The sequence below is a fragment of the Peromyscus eremicus genome, chromosome 20 (genome assembly GCF_949786415.1).
Source record: "Peromyscus eremicus chromosome 20, PerEre_H2_v1, whole genome shotgun sequence".
NCBI lineage: Eukaryota > Metazoa > Chordata > Mammalia > Rodentia > Cricetidae > Peromyscus > Peromyscus eremicus.
Genome location: NC_081436.1, coordinates 58,455,178 through 58,469,598, shown reverse-complemented (window position 1 = coordinate 58,469,598; position 14,421 = coordinate 58,455,178). Strand labels below are relative to the sequence as shown.

At 40.2% G+C, this 14,421-nt stretch overlaps 1 protein-coding gene and 1 pseudogene across 1 annotated transcript in view; one reads left to right on the top strand and one right to left on the bottom strand.

Moving 5' to 3' along the window:
• The window catches only part of LOC131897088 (large ribosomal subunit protein eL29-like), a 124,778-nt pseudogene extending 120,694 nt beyond the window's left edge, over positions 1–4,084 (bottom strand).
• Zfpm2 (zinc finger protein, FOG family member 2) overlaps positions 1–13,933 on the top strand; it is a 439,361-nt gene extending 425,428 nt beyond the window's left edge. Inside the window, exons 6-8 of the mRNA XM_059248147.1 lie at positions 5,289–5,495; positions 8,694–8,918; positions 10,472–13,933. Coding sequence (XP_059104130.1) covers positions 5,289–5,495; positions 8,694–8,918; positions 10,472–12,963 — 2,924 coding nt within the window. The 3' untranslated portion in view covers positions 12,964–13,933. The remainder of the gene's footprint in view (positions 1–5,288; positions 5,496–8,693; positions 8,919–10,471) is intronic.
• The last annotated feature ends 488 nt before the right edge of the window (positions 13,934–14,421 follow it).

The following is a 14,421-nucleotide window of genomic DNA, read 5'->3' as shown; positions in this document are numbered from 1 at the left end:
GAGACACCTCTGTAGCTCTAACTGGCCTGAAAATCACTGTGTAGACCAGATTGGTCTGGAACTCACCAAGATCCACCTGCCTCTGCTTCCTAAGTGCTGGCATGAGCTATCATCTGGTCTCAGATTTCTTCAATATAAAACATCTTTATATTTTTTTCAAAGTCACAGCTGCCCCCTACATCCATTCACCTAGAGGCTTTTCCAGGATCTGAAATTTTGCCTTTTCAAAATACAGTTTATTATGTACACGCATATAAGCACTCTCCCCCTCTCCCCCTCTCTTTCTATCTCTGTGTCTCTATCTTTGTCTGTCTCTCTCTCTCTTCCCCTCCCCCCTCTTGCTCTCTCTTTCCCCACCCCTCTGGTCAACAATGGGACTATAGAGTTAAGAAGACCAAAGTCAAAGACATGGTTGTGCCAATGACCACACACACATCTCTTGGAAGTTAACCTTGCTAAGTGTCAGTTTTCTCCACCCTAGGAGGGAACTGTCACCTCATATAGTAATTGGTAGATTTAAAGCAAATGAAGTACGCCAACTACTTTTCATCTCCAGCCCCAAAATGCTTGTGACCTGTACCGATCTGGTGTTGTCGCCATCACTGTATGTATGTATTTATAAGACTAGATGTAACTAATCCAGCTTCCTTTCAGGGTAGGGCCATAACCTACCCTGACACCATTTGTGTTCCAAGGCCATTAGCCTTGGTGTCATCTCAAGGCTTCCTTTCTTTCTCTTCTAAGGACATCCCTCCAGCCCTGTCTCTTCTGGGTCTCTTCAATGTGACTCTTTTCTTCCTCATAATTTATATTTATAACTACTGAATTAGTGCAATAATCTCTAAACAGCTGTATGTAGCATATCCTGCCTATAAATTTTTCTCTGGATTACATAGAAGGAAAAATATCTGTTAATAACGTATTTATTCATTAAAATAAATGTGTATCTCTCCCCAGCATGAAGCAGATATAATTGAATTCACTTTATACTTAAGGCTTTTATGAGGAACTCTGATAAATGCTGTAACGCTCACCATGGCCAACGTCAAGCTAGCAGCAGGATATCAACCAATGCAAAATTCCTGAAAATGTAGTTTTCTGTTCTTCATACAGACATGCTGGTTCCAGGCCACAAGTGCCTCTAGCCCACATCTTTTCCCTCAGACTCCCAACTCAAGGATGTTCCAAAGTCAGGGCCTTCCATCATTCTGTATTTGCTCCCATGCTTATTCCATGTCCACTGATGATGAGCCTGCCTGTCCCTGCCCACACACACACTTGATATTTCATGGCTGCTTATTCCAGATCCAGGAAAATGTTGTGTTGGTTGACTTGCCTAATTCCCTCAAGAAGGGTCGGCACCCGTAGTGTGATACACATTTTGATTAATTTGTTGGTGTATATGTATTCTGATTGTGCAGCTGTGCATAATGGTGCACAGCCCAGCCAGACACATAGCAGAGACTTCACCACACTGAATACGTGATTAATTAATTAAATAATTAATTAATTAATTAAAGAATTTAATCCTAACCAACTTTCTTGTCAAATCTATACGCTATGTGTTCGGTCTGATTCAGGTTTCCAAATAATGCAACTACATTGAGTCAACTACAAAATGGAAACAAGTAATAGCAATGATAAAATACGAAACAACACAGGTACATCTGAAAAGGCAGAAGTGTACAACTATCAAGTTGTTTCAGTTTTGCTCTCTGGGGGACCAGCCTCCAGCAGCCCAGGGATCAAAGGGAATCCACAGAGTTGGCGTACTGTGACCTTTTGATCTGAGGAGGTTAAGGAAAAAAAGACACTCACACACTCATTCAATGGTCTCCTTCAGACCTTTTCTTTATTCTTATGTATTCTGATTCTGTATTCTGTATTCTCTTTTCTTATCTCTATCCAGAAATGTTTCTTCTGTCTCTCTTTTTTCCTTTCAACTCTCTTAATGTTTTCCTCCTAATTTTTTCATTCTTGATATTTCCTTCTGTCTTTATTCTACCTTATTCTCCTTCTTCTGTATTTTTCCACTAATAGCTTATCCACCCCAACAAAATCTTTTAGGCAATATAAAAATCACAATGTGGTTACATTCTGGTTTTCAAGTGGATGGTTACAACGAATACAAGTAAAAAATAGCATGTTTTCCACTTCTCTTAATATGATTAAATATTTTACATATTATAGGTAAAAAATAGATTATCCCAAGAACCCACATGCATTTGTACCCAAGTAACTTGTTATAGATTAACAGTTTAGGCAAACAAAGTATTCTTTTACAGGCAGGCTGTGTTTTGCAGTTACAAAGAAAGGATCAATCACTTTATTACCTTGAAAGGTAATCTTATAAGGAATCTTAAAGGAATCACAAACCTAAACTCTCACATATGAAAGACAATCACTCAGCTCTATTTTAAATCTTTAGGGTGCATACCCACTCATCAATAGTTTTCTATATCAGGAGATTGAGGGGAAAATTTGGTACAAGGAATTAATCATCACCTTTGGTCATCAATCAATCCTAGCAAGAAAGCACTTCAGTTAATAATAATCAGACTACTTTGTTCTTGTTCCCTGACCTTAAAGAGTTCCTCACTCAACTATGTGTCTTTCTAAAACTTTAGATTGTCTTCTTGGGTTTTTCACCTCAAAGTTATTTTAACAAAACATCTTAGTCTAACTTTAAGTTATTTTCAAAGCTTTGTTTCAGGTTTGATGCACCCTGACACCTATGAACACATCTCCCAACATTAAGATTAGAAGAATTTAAACTAGCTGGGCTACTGGAACTCAACTGCTTTTCCTAATCATTAACCAAAGCCACAGTCTATGCACTCCTCAATAGAAATTCATGTGTTCTTGCTATGTGACACGTCCTTGTTTTATTTTTATCATCAAACTCTGTTTAAACTAACATTATCATTAATTAGACAGTATAGCTTAAGAAGAAATCATCTTCATAATAATCCACAGGTAGAAATGCCAGGTAGAGTGGGATATTTCCAAGAGATGATCATACTGCATTAAGGGCAGTGGGGATCCCCCCACACCCATTCACACCATGCCAGATACCAGAGGAAGACGGCAGTGGCAAACATGTAAAGGCACAGCAAAGGCAAAAGACACTCTGGGGTCTGTGGTCTCGGGGCCTTTTCTAGCCCAGATTTACACATCAGGGTCTTGTTCCCTGGTGGACCGACCCCCTGAAGTCAATTGCCATTAGCTGTTCCTCTGACACGGCCACCAGCACTTAGTAATGTAGATAATCATATTTTTGTTGAGTATTTTGCACCAAATATTTTTCATTTTTACTTTATAGATTGGATGTTTTGGCGAAACACTGTGCACAGGTATCCTGTCATCTTGCTGTGTTGTTACTGCAGTGACTATGATTAGCTGTTGGTAGATTCATTCTCCTCGGAACTGAAACCAAACCTGCCTTTCCTTTTGTGAAAGGTAACCAGAGCTGGATTAACCAAGAATATGAACTCCGCACTTGAAATCTAGTGGCTCTGTGACCATGCTGTGAAATAAACCCAAACCGCATTGCTGGGTTTTCCATTTCCACCCTTATTCCACTGACTGGCTTAATAAACTGTGTTTCAGAGGAGAGATAAGACACAGTGATTAGCTTGTCTACCACCATAAGTAGTAAGATGTGTGTACATCAGAAAGGGCAGAGCATCTAAATGCAGGGGTTCCCAGAGCAAGAATGGCCCCAGGGGAAATAGCACCTCGCGGACTTCTAACTCCCTCTCATTCTCTAATGATGTAATTTTAGCTTCTGAGATTTAGGGGAAAATTTTTTTTTCAACAACAAAATAAATCTGTTTTATTTCAACTACCATAAACCTGTATGCTTTGAGAAATATTAGCATCAAAATGTGGTTGGGATGGGCACATGCTGCCCTGTGGTGTTTTAATTTAAAACTGGTCATAAATTTGCGAACTATAATCTTTCTTCTCTTCTTTCACAGACACGTACCCTCCTGGGCTGTGTTCTGTTTGCTTACTTTAAATCTTGGTTAATTGCCCGCGATGTTTCTAAAGTATCATCTTCAGTCTTCGGTTTGGCCGCCATGTCATATACTGTTCTTATCTCCACGAGATTTGTACAAGTTGTTTAAAAACCATGATCTCTGAGGCTGGAAAAAATGAAGTGCACTTGAAATGACAGTTATGCTGAAAGATAAGCAGAGCAATACGACTTATCAAAATGGGTACAATTTTTCTTAGTTAATGAGTACAATATACAGCGTTCCAGTACATACAGAATGGGGGGTGCTTTAAAAAATATCAAGTACACCACATTATTGCAGACATAACTGTGTGGGATATGTATCTAGGCCTGAGAGTAGAGATAACGAAATATAAGTGCTTTGCCTGTCTAAACATGTTAAATAAATGAGCGTTCGCTATCACATTCCAATACATTAGAAGATGTACTTGCATAGTTAATTTTTCTTTTTAATGCACCGCACGTGATCATTTGAAACACAGACCCAGAGTATATCTCAGTGTTTGAAGACTAGGCTCCTTTCATTTAAACAAATCTTTATTGAAATAAGCCTTTTTGAAAAGAATCTTTGGTGTATCCTCTTTTTCGGGAAGTTCAATCGGGGTAAATGGAGATAAAAAAAAAAGGGACACCGCAGGATATTGTGTAAGATCACCCATCAAAGTAAAAAGTACATAGATGGTAGTATACATAGGGAGGGTCAGATTCCCTGTAATTGCACTTTAACACTCTCGATTTTATAAACTGTTGTTTTGCAATTTGGGGTATCTGTGCTCACAGTGTATAAGAACTGAGAAAGTAGAAAGACTGAGGGATGGTGGGAGAGGAAGCGGGAGGCAGGAAGAGGGAGGCAAACAGATGCTTCTTCCATTAGTTAATGAAATAGTAACTTCCAAAGCTTGTCTGGAGCAAATTTTTGCAATCACATTCTTCCCATGCAGGTTTTCCGGCACTCTACCAATGTACTACCAGGTTAATGATTCAGGCAGAGAAGCCTGGAAGGCAGACCATTGACAGAACTCCACAGATTCTATCTGTATTTTCCCTAGTTTTCTCCTACTATTAGTTACTAAAAATGTTGCTTAATGCCAGGAGAACATTTGTCCACAGAGCCTGGCTGAGACACACAGCTGCCGTCTGACCAAGCTCCTCTCCCAGTGAATTCACGGGAACAACCTGAAAAGATGCCTTGACGGCAGTCTAGTACACAGCCAGCTCATGCCGTCCATGTCAACTCTTTCTCCTCTTGTTCCTCTCTTCTTAACAGGGGGTCAGCTTTGGTGCACCACTACGAAGGCCATCTCAGAGGGTGAAGAGCTAATTGCCTTTGTGGTGGATTTTGACTCAAGGCTACAAGCTGCCAGTCAGATGACTCTCACAGAAGGGATGTACCCGGCCCGCCTGCTGGACTCAATTCAGCTGCTTCCTCAGCAAGCTGCCATGGCATCTATTTTGCCTACAGCTATTGTCAATAGTAAGTGCTGAGTGCTATAGCCCAGCTCTGTGGGGGTGTTGGGTATTTATGGGAGAAAAAAAATGCCTACTGACAAGCAGCTGGGAACAGACATTTTCTTCAGTGTGTGGCTGTGTGTGTGTGTGTGTGTGTGTGTGTGTGTGTGTGTGTGTGTGTGTGGTGTTTGCTTAGTATGGGAATGCAGGACAAAAATCATACACATCCAATCATGTCAGATTGTATTCCTAAATGTCACCTACACTAAAAACTGTCATTCTTTACTTGTTGGATAATATTCAACTGCACTTAGCAAGGACAACCCAGTGGTTTTCATTGATGATTCTTTAGTATCAAAAGTTGTCAAAGACCATGGAATTTAAAAACTTGGGGAAAAAAGAACATAAATATAAAAATCAAATTTTATTATATATACTAATGATAGAATATATAGCCTTATGTTGATGTGAAGCTCTGACATACAATTATTATTATTCTATTTGAAAGCAACAAGATTAATTATTAGCCTCAAATAAATGAGTACAAGTACACAGAGCTTTTGTTTTTATCCTCATAGTATGGATGAAGGTCTGGTAGCCTGGGCAAAACAAAATATTTGTTGGTTACAAGGGAAAGAAAGAAAAAAATATATAAGCTTTTAATACTTCACAGAGAACTTTAAAATATACTGTCACAATTCTACCTGTGTAGTCCTACTCTACTAAGATGAATACTAAACTAGTTTGGATACCTTGAACACATAAAGTGGTACTTCATATGGTAGACAGTCAATGTCTCAAGGAATCTCAGAGTCTGTTTTCTGGGGAGATCTGATTTTATTGAGCTCTCTGTGGGAAACTAAAAAGGGTAGCAATCACAGTGTAAGAAAAGAATGATACTAATGCTGGTAATAAAAAATAAATGCTTCTAGTTTTAAATAGTCTTGAAAATCTTTGAGACTGCTAAGGGAAAAGAAATCTAGACAGCAATAGTATCTCCATGTTAATATAAAAATATCCAACCATAATTATGATGAAAGAAATTCACCTGTGATTCTGAAACCACTATGCAACCAATCAATAGGCCAAGGACTTTCAACCTAATCAATTCTTACTTGATTAATTTAATGGAATAGTTTTTATTTTCTTTACTTTGATTATTATTGCGTGGACTGTGAAATACTGTGACCAATTTGGATTTGAGGCAAAAATAATTTTATTACAAGGAATTTCAAATAACCTTTTTCAATTATGATGCTCAAATGTGTAATATTAATTACATATAAGAATATACCTGTTTACTTTTGGTAGCAAGGAAATAATCTTAAATGACCCAATATAAGCACAGATTATCATTTGCATCCTGAAATCAATCAGTTGATGACTCTGTTGAAGTATTAACTATGCAGCCTTTTGGATAGTATAAATGTACTTAACTTGGGAAGAATGAGTTAAATAATAAAGAGACATCAGTACGTCATCTTATCTCCCCTCCACTAGAATTTGATCCTTGGTTCCTTCTCATTTCTGATTCATGGTTCCACAGAGCCATTTCCTTTGTTTTACCATTAGTTATATAGTCATTGTTCACTAATGATAAATCTAGCTCTTTCTGAGGAGTTTTAGAACTCTCTTAAGACTTCTCCCCCATGTTCCTCTGTATATATCTCAGAAACACCAAATCTCATGTGTCTAATGTGACCCTACGTTTCCCAAAACCTTTTGGATAGCATTCAAAAGCCCTATGTCTATAACATAGGAACTAGGCTGGATCATCCCACACTGCCTAAATCTGAAAAATACTGATCTACCTCATCTATGAATTTCTGCTTCCCTCATAGAATCCCAATCTCTGTGTCACTTTTTCATCCAGACAGTATGGAAGTAGGGTTAAGGCTAGATTCCAATCTCAATGCAACCCTTTATACCAGTGGTTCTCAACCTGTGGGTCACAAACCCCTTGACAAACCTCTGTCTCCAAAAATATTTACATTATGATTCATAACAGTAGCAAAATTATGGTTATGAAGTAGCAAGGAAAATAATTTTGTGCTTGGGGGGTCACCACAACCTGAGGAACTGTATTAAGGGGTCACAGCATTAGGAATGTTGAGAACCATTGCTTTACAGGGTCGTATAAAAGGTAGTCAACTATGGTTTCCTCAACTATACCTATGTGAGGAGGAAATTTTCTGTCAGTGATGTGGAAATCACACATCACAGCATGACTTCTTAAACTCGATATCACTGAGGCTATCATTCAAGCCTCATTGTATTTCACTTAAATTATTGCACCTCCCTCCTACCATTCAAGAATGTTTCTTCTGCATTTACTACCTTCAAAACCACTCTGCTCTTGTGTTAGGCTCTGATTCCATCACTGAGACCAAAGGAAAGCCTCTCCAGAGAGGCTGCAAGATGTTTCATAATCTGTCCTGCCCTTTGTCTCAACAGTACCACAGGACCGCTCAGCCTTCAGCCAGGTCCTCCCAAGCTCCTGTGGCTTCCTCTGCACTGTGATTCTTACCAAATGACAGAAAATCTTATCTCCACCTGAATAAGTTTATCTCATCTTCCACATCAGATCTAAGGAACAGCATTACCATCCCTCTAACCGCCTATGGGACTGGCTCCTCCCTCCCTCCCATACCCCAGAAGCCCAGTGGGTACCACTGTCTAGGTCCCAGATTATCTTTCAGGCTCCTCCACCAGAGAGCTGTAAAGATGCCGTCTAATCACTCACTACCAACTCAGAATGTAAACTCTTCAACCCTAGAAGTCCTATCCTCTTGTTTTACACCAAATCCAACACAGAGTTTGGCATCTTTTAGGCATGCTGTAATTAATTCATTAAATCAATGAATGATGTCAGGAATGGACATTCAGGGTATCTTAGTCTAACAACCACATTCATACCTTTTAACTAATCAGATAAACCAGTTCTCATTGCTATTATAAATGCATGTTTTTTTCTAAACCATAAGTATAAAACAAAATTATATTGGCATCTCCTACAGTATTACTTTCTAAACATTTTGTGGGAAGTCAAATTAGAGAGTACCATTTCTTTTAAGAGCCTGGTCACACTCAAGATCATACTCATCAATGCTTACTTACCCAACTCAGAACCTGGGAGCAGACTGAGAAAGACGGAAGTAAATGTGACTTTACCCTTATTCCACTCCCCCTGACAGCAGCTAATATGTCTCTGGTTTTGCTGCAGAGGATATATTCCCTTGCAAATCCTGTGGCATCTGGTACCGGAGCGAGCGGAACCTGCAAGCCCATTTGATGTACTACTGTAGTGGGAGGCAAAGAGAAGCTGCTCCAGTGTCTGAAGAAAATGAAGACAATACTCATCAGATTTCCAGCCTGTGCCCCTTCCCACAATGCACCAAGAGCTTTTCCAACGCCCGAGCTCTAGAAATGCACCTGAACTCACACAGTGGTAAGGGCCTCTAATGTTTCTGCAGTGGATTCGGGATACTCTACTCTTTCTACACATACATACATACGTACATACATACGTACATATGTATATGTATCTTATCTATTATATATGCAGATAGATGATAGATAGATGGATGGATGGATGGATAGATAGATAGATAGATAGATAGATAGATAGATAGATAGATAGCTATTTTATTGGATCAAGCAGTGTTCCCATCTACTGTTTAGATGCAGCCCATTTTAGCTAAAGGACTTGACTGTGATTCCTTCTGTCTACTGTCTACTGCAGTGTTTAAACTGTGAGACCAATCATTACATTCATTTGCCTCTTCAGCAAAACAGCATTATTCCTATTCCCTTTGTTTAATACCATTCATTTCCATTGTTTCACATGTCAAGTGATCTTCGGGTGGATCAAACTGATCCTGTTGTTTTCCATGTGCTAAGGAAGAAATAGTAGGTACATTTAAAAAGGAGTTGCTGTGCAGTTAAAGCTTCGATTTTGGTAGATTCCATTAAAAATCTCTCGGTTTCCAGAGTATGTGTGGTTAAAGCTTAACTGAATTTTATCATATGAAATGATATGATTCCTTAAGAAATCACTCTGGATTCCTTAAGAAAAACAGCAAGTTGGTAGTTATTCCCACCTATATTTGAAATGGATCCCAGCTATTGTTAGCCTAATTTCATGGCATCCCCATTCTTATAATTTAAAAATGTATAGAATTATATTAAATTTCAACATTTTTAGATATTTTTTCTAATTTTTAAATATTTCATTTTATTTGAGGCAGGGTCATTCTACATAGCCTTGGCTGTCCTGGTACTCATTGTGTAGATCAAGCTGGCTCTGAACTCATAATCTAGGGAAGAGAAGCCAAGTCTGTTCTCATCATATATGAACAAACAGAAGCAGGAGTTGTTCTACATGATACCTCCACCATCAATGGCAATAACCAGTCAGAAACAGACTGTAATCAACCAGTGTGGATGCTGGTCCAAACTGACTTTATTAACATACCGTTGTCCACCAGCCAAATATCAGTCCTAGACACAGATAAACCACATTCAGTAAAACCAACAAATAAATAGGTTTATATAAAAGATAAAAATGAGTCCAGTGATTGCTAGTGAAATGCAGTTTCTTTTTGCATGTAAGTATTTAGTAGCTAGTAAGCCACTCTAATGAATATTCACTTATTCCTATTATAGAGCATAGTACTCAGTTTAAAAAGTATAAGCCTAAGTGTTCGGCATGACTCTATTGTTACACCACTTGATTACTATAATTCTCTTAGGCTTTTTAAGTTTGTTTACTGACCCATAAAACAGAAGCACTGATAGCTTTCCCACCCATACCAGAACACTTACAAAGAGACTTAAGAAATTATTGCTACAGATGTTGCTTAAATGTCAGTATCACAGACGAGGATCTGAAGGACTTCTGGGTCTGTTGTGTTGAAGATACAAGCTCATTAGCAAAGGTTCCCATCACTGGGAAGCAGACAGGTGTGGTTCTCAGCTTTCCCACTTTGTGTGTCTTTCCAGGAGTGAAAATGGAAGAGTTCCTGCCCCCAGGGGCGAGTTTAAAATGCACGGTCTGTAGCTACACTGCTGATTCCGTGATCAACTTCCACCAACACCTTTTCTCCCACCTCACTCAAGCCGCCTTCCGATGCAACCACTGCCATTTTGGCTTCCAGACTCAGAGGGAGCTGCTGCAGCATCAGGACCTCCATGTCCCCAGTGGCAAGCTGCCCAGAGAAAGCGACATGGAGCACTCTCCGAGTGGAACCGAAGACAGCCTACAGCCAGCCACAGACTTGTTGGCCAGAAGCGACCTCTCCCAGAGCCAGAAGGCCATGCAGACTAAAGACGCAAGCTCAGACACGGAACTGGACAAGTGTGAGAAAAAGACCCAGCTCTTTCTCACCAACCAGAGACCAGAGATCCAGCCTGCAGCAAACAAACAAAGCTTTTCTTACACAAAAATAAAGTCTGAGCCCTCCAGCCCGAGACTTGCTTCATCCCCAGTGCAACCCAACATCGGGCCGTCTTTCCCTGTGGGGCCTTTCCTATCTCAGTTCGCTTTCCCCCAAGATATCACCATGGTTCCGCAGGCTTCAGAGATCTTAGCCAAGATGTCCGAGCTGGTGCATCGGCGACTGAGGCACGGGAGTAGCAGCTACCCTCCCGTAATTTACAGCCCTTTGATGCCCAAAGGGGCTACATGCTTTGAGTGTAATATAACATTCAATAATTTGGATAACTATCTAGTTCATAAAAAACACTACTGCAGCAGCCGATGGCAGCAGATGGCCAAGTCCCCTGAGTTTCCGGGTGTTTCAGAAAAGATGCCTGAAGCTGTGAGTCCCAACACCGGCCAGGCTTCCATTAACCTCCTCAACCCAGCTGCTCACTCTTCAGACCCGGAGACTCCACTTCTTCAAACATCGTGCATCAACTCTTCCACCGTTTTAGATTTGATTGGGCCAAATGGAAAAGGCCATGAGAAGGACTTTTCCACCCAAGCCAAAAAGCTGTCCACCTCCAACAGCAGCGATGACAAAATGAATGGAAAGCCAGTTGATGTGAAAAATCCCAACGGTCCCTTGGTAGATGGGGAAAGTGACCCCAATAAGACTACCTGTGAAGCTTGTAACATCACCTTCAGCAGGCACGAAACGTACATGGTCCACAAACAGTATTACTGTGCAACACGCCATGACCCTCCGCTCAAGAGGTCTGCTTCCAACAAAGTGCCGGCCATGCAGAGAACCATGCGCACACGCAAGCGAAGAAAGATGTATGAGATGTGCCTACCTGAGCAGGAGCAAAGGCCGCCCCTGGTCCAGCAGAGATTTCTTGATGTAGCCAACCTCAGCAATCCTTGTAGCTCCACTCAAGAGCCCACGGAAGGGCTGGGAGAATGCTACCATCCGAGATGCGACATCTTCCCAGGAATTGTCTCAAAGCACCTGGAAACTTCATTGGCCATGAACAAATGTGTTCCGGTTCCCAAATGTGACACGACCCACTCCAGTGTTAACTGCCTGGAAATGGACGTACCCATAGATCTCAGCAAAAAGTGTTTATCGCAGTCTGAGCGGACGACCGCATCTCCCAAAAGGCTGCTAGACTACCACGAGTGCACCGTGTGCAAAATCAGCTTCAATAAGGTCGAGAACTACCTGGCCCACAAGCAGAATTTCTGCCCTGTCACGGCACATCAGCGTAACGACCTGAGTCAGCTTGACGGCAAAGTGTTTCCAAATCCAGAAAGCGAACGGAACAGCCCCGACGTCAGCTTTGACAGAAACATGATCAAATGTGAGAAGAATGGGAATCCGAAGCAGTCTTCTCCCAACGGAAATTTGTTTTCGTCCCATTTAGCAACTTTACAAGGTCTGAAAGTCTTCAGCGAAGCCGCTCAGCTCATTGCTACAAAAGAAGAAAACAAACATTTGTTTCTTCCCCAATGCCTTTACCCTGGAGCAATAAAGAAGACGAAAGGAGCAGACCAGCTTTCTCCATACTATGGCATAAAACCAAGCGATTATATCTCCGGTTCTCTCGTCATCCACAACACCGACGTAGAACAAAGCACAAACGCAGAAAATGAGTCTCCTAAAGGCCAGGCCTCCTCAAATGGGTGTGCCGTGCCCAAGAAAGATTCTCTGCCATTGTTGCCCAAAAACAGAGGCATGGTCATAGTGAATGGTGGACTGAAGCAAGATGAAAGGCCTCCGGCCAACCCACAGCAAGAGAACATTTCCCAGAATGCCCAGCACGACGATGACCACAAATCCCCCTCGTGGATCTCTGAAAACCCATTAGCTGCCAATGAGAATGTCTCCCCAGGAATCCCCTCGGCAGAAGAACAGTTGTCTAGTATAGCGAAAGGTGTGCATGGCTCCACCCAGGCTCCCAGCAGTGGGAAATACTGCCGGCTATGCGATATCCAGTTCAATAACCTTTCAAACTTTATAACTCACAAGAAGTTTTATTGCTCATCACATGCAGCAGAACATGTCAAATGAACTGAGTTAAAAAAAAGAAAGCCGTCACCTTTGGTACCAGTGTTTAGTATGTTCTTCTAAACAGTCCAGAAAACAAAGCAGCTGTTTGAATTACATCTGGCAATCAGGAGACATTCATTATGGCTGAGTTGAAGACTTAAGGTGTAATTTCATTACAGACCATTAGTAAAGTGTATTATTGGTGCCATTTTCAAAAAAAATTAATTTATTTTACCAGCAGTATTCATAGCTGTGGTTATGTTATTTTTTATTTAAAAACTTTATATTAAAGTCATTTGTAATGTTATTGTATAGTTATTGTGTAGCACATATGGTTTGCACTGTATAGTAGCTTTTAAAGAAAATAGTCACAAACAATACAGAAAAGCATTTTAGAAATAGCTTCAAAAGCACTTGTGTATCCTGATTTTTTCTTATATGCTGTTGCAGATATACGTATATGCTAAAATATAACCTGCAAACATGTTCTAAATACACATGCTGTAAGTTCGCCTTAAGATTTTAATTCTTGGATAATCAGGCTCCATGTGCACTTTATATTTTAGCAAATACAGTCTCTTCGTCACTAGGCTTTGCATTCGTATGTAGCCGTATATTTCTGTCCATTTTCTCAAACTTAAACATGTATGTTCAATGAAGATGGCATTTTTCTTTCTTGTATAGTACTTGTATTTTCTTTCGCTGATGCAGCCCTGTCTCAATTTTTAAACCTTTGCTGTTAAATGCAATACTTTATAAAGGATGAACAAAATTACTGGAAGCAGTATTGTAAGTAATGGAGTAGTATTAATCAGTTTTATCTTTTGAAAGGCACAGTCTAAATTGAAACCCTAAACTCGATGCTGCAAGTATGAATTTAATTCATATATAAGATCTATTTAAATATAAGAGTAGCAATACTGCACCTGGTGATCACAAAGATAATGTTCTACTTCTGATAGAAATGATTTCTCAACAAATGTTGTTACTATGCATGTACATGGATGGAATAAAATTCCAAATTGTTGGAGAAATTTGATATCCTGGGCTTTTTTTCCCCCTTAAGCACGAAAAAAAAAAAGTATCAGGCTCTAACTGTGTCACCCACTAAATAGCAGCACGTCCTCATCAGTTATATGGTCATTTCTATTGCCAACTTTCTTTCCGAAATGGCCCAGGAACTGAGTTTTTCGTTCCCTCCCTTTTATCCGCCGTTCTCGATTATACTCAAGGCGTACAACACTTCCCCTGTGGCTCCAGCAGCAGCCATGGCAGCAAATTGAGATTGCAGGCTTCCTCTTCACCCAGTGGCTCTCAACCTTCCTAACGCTGCAACCCTTTAATACAGCTCCTCCTGGTTGTGGTGACCCCCAGTCATAAAGTAATTTTCCTTGCTACTTCGTAACTGTAATTTTGCTACTGTTATGAATCGTAATGTAAATATCTGTGTTTTCCAATGTTCTTAGGTAACCCCTGCGA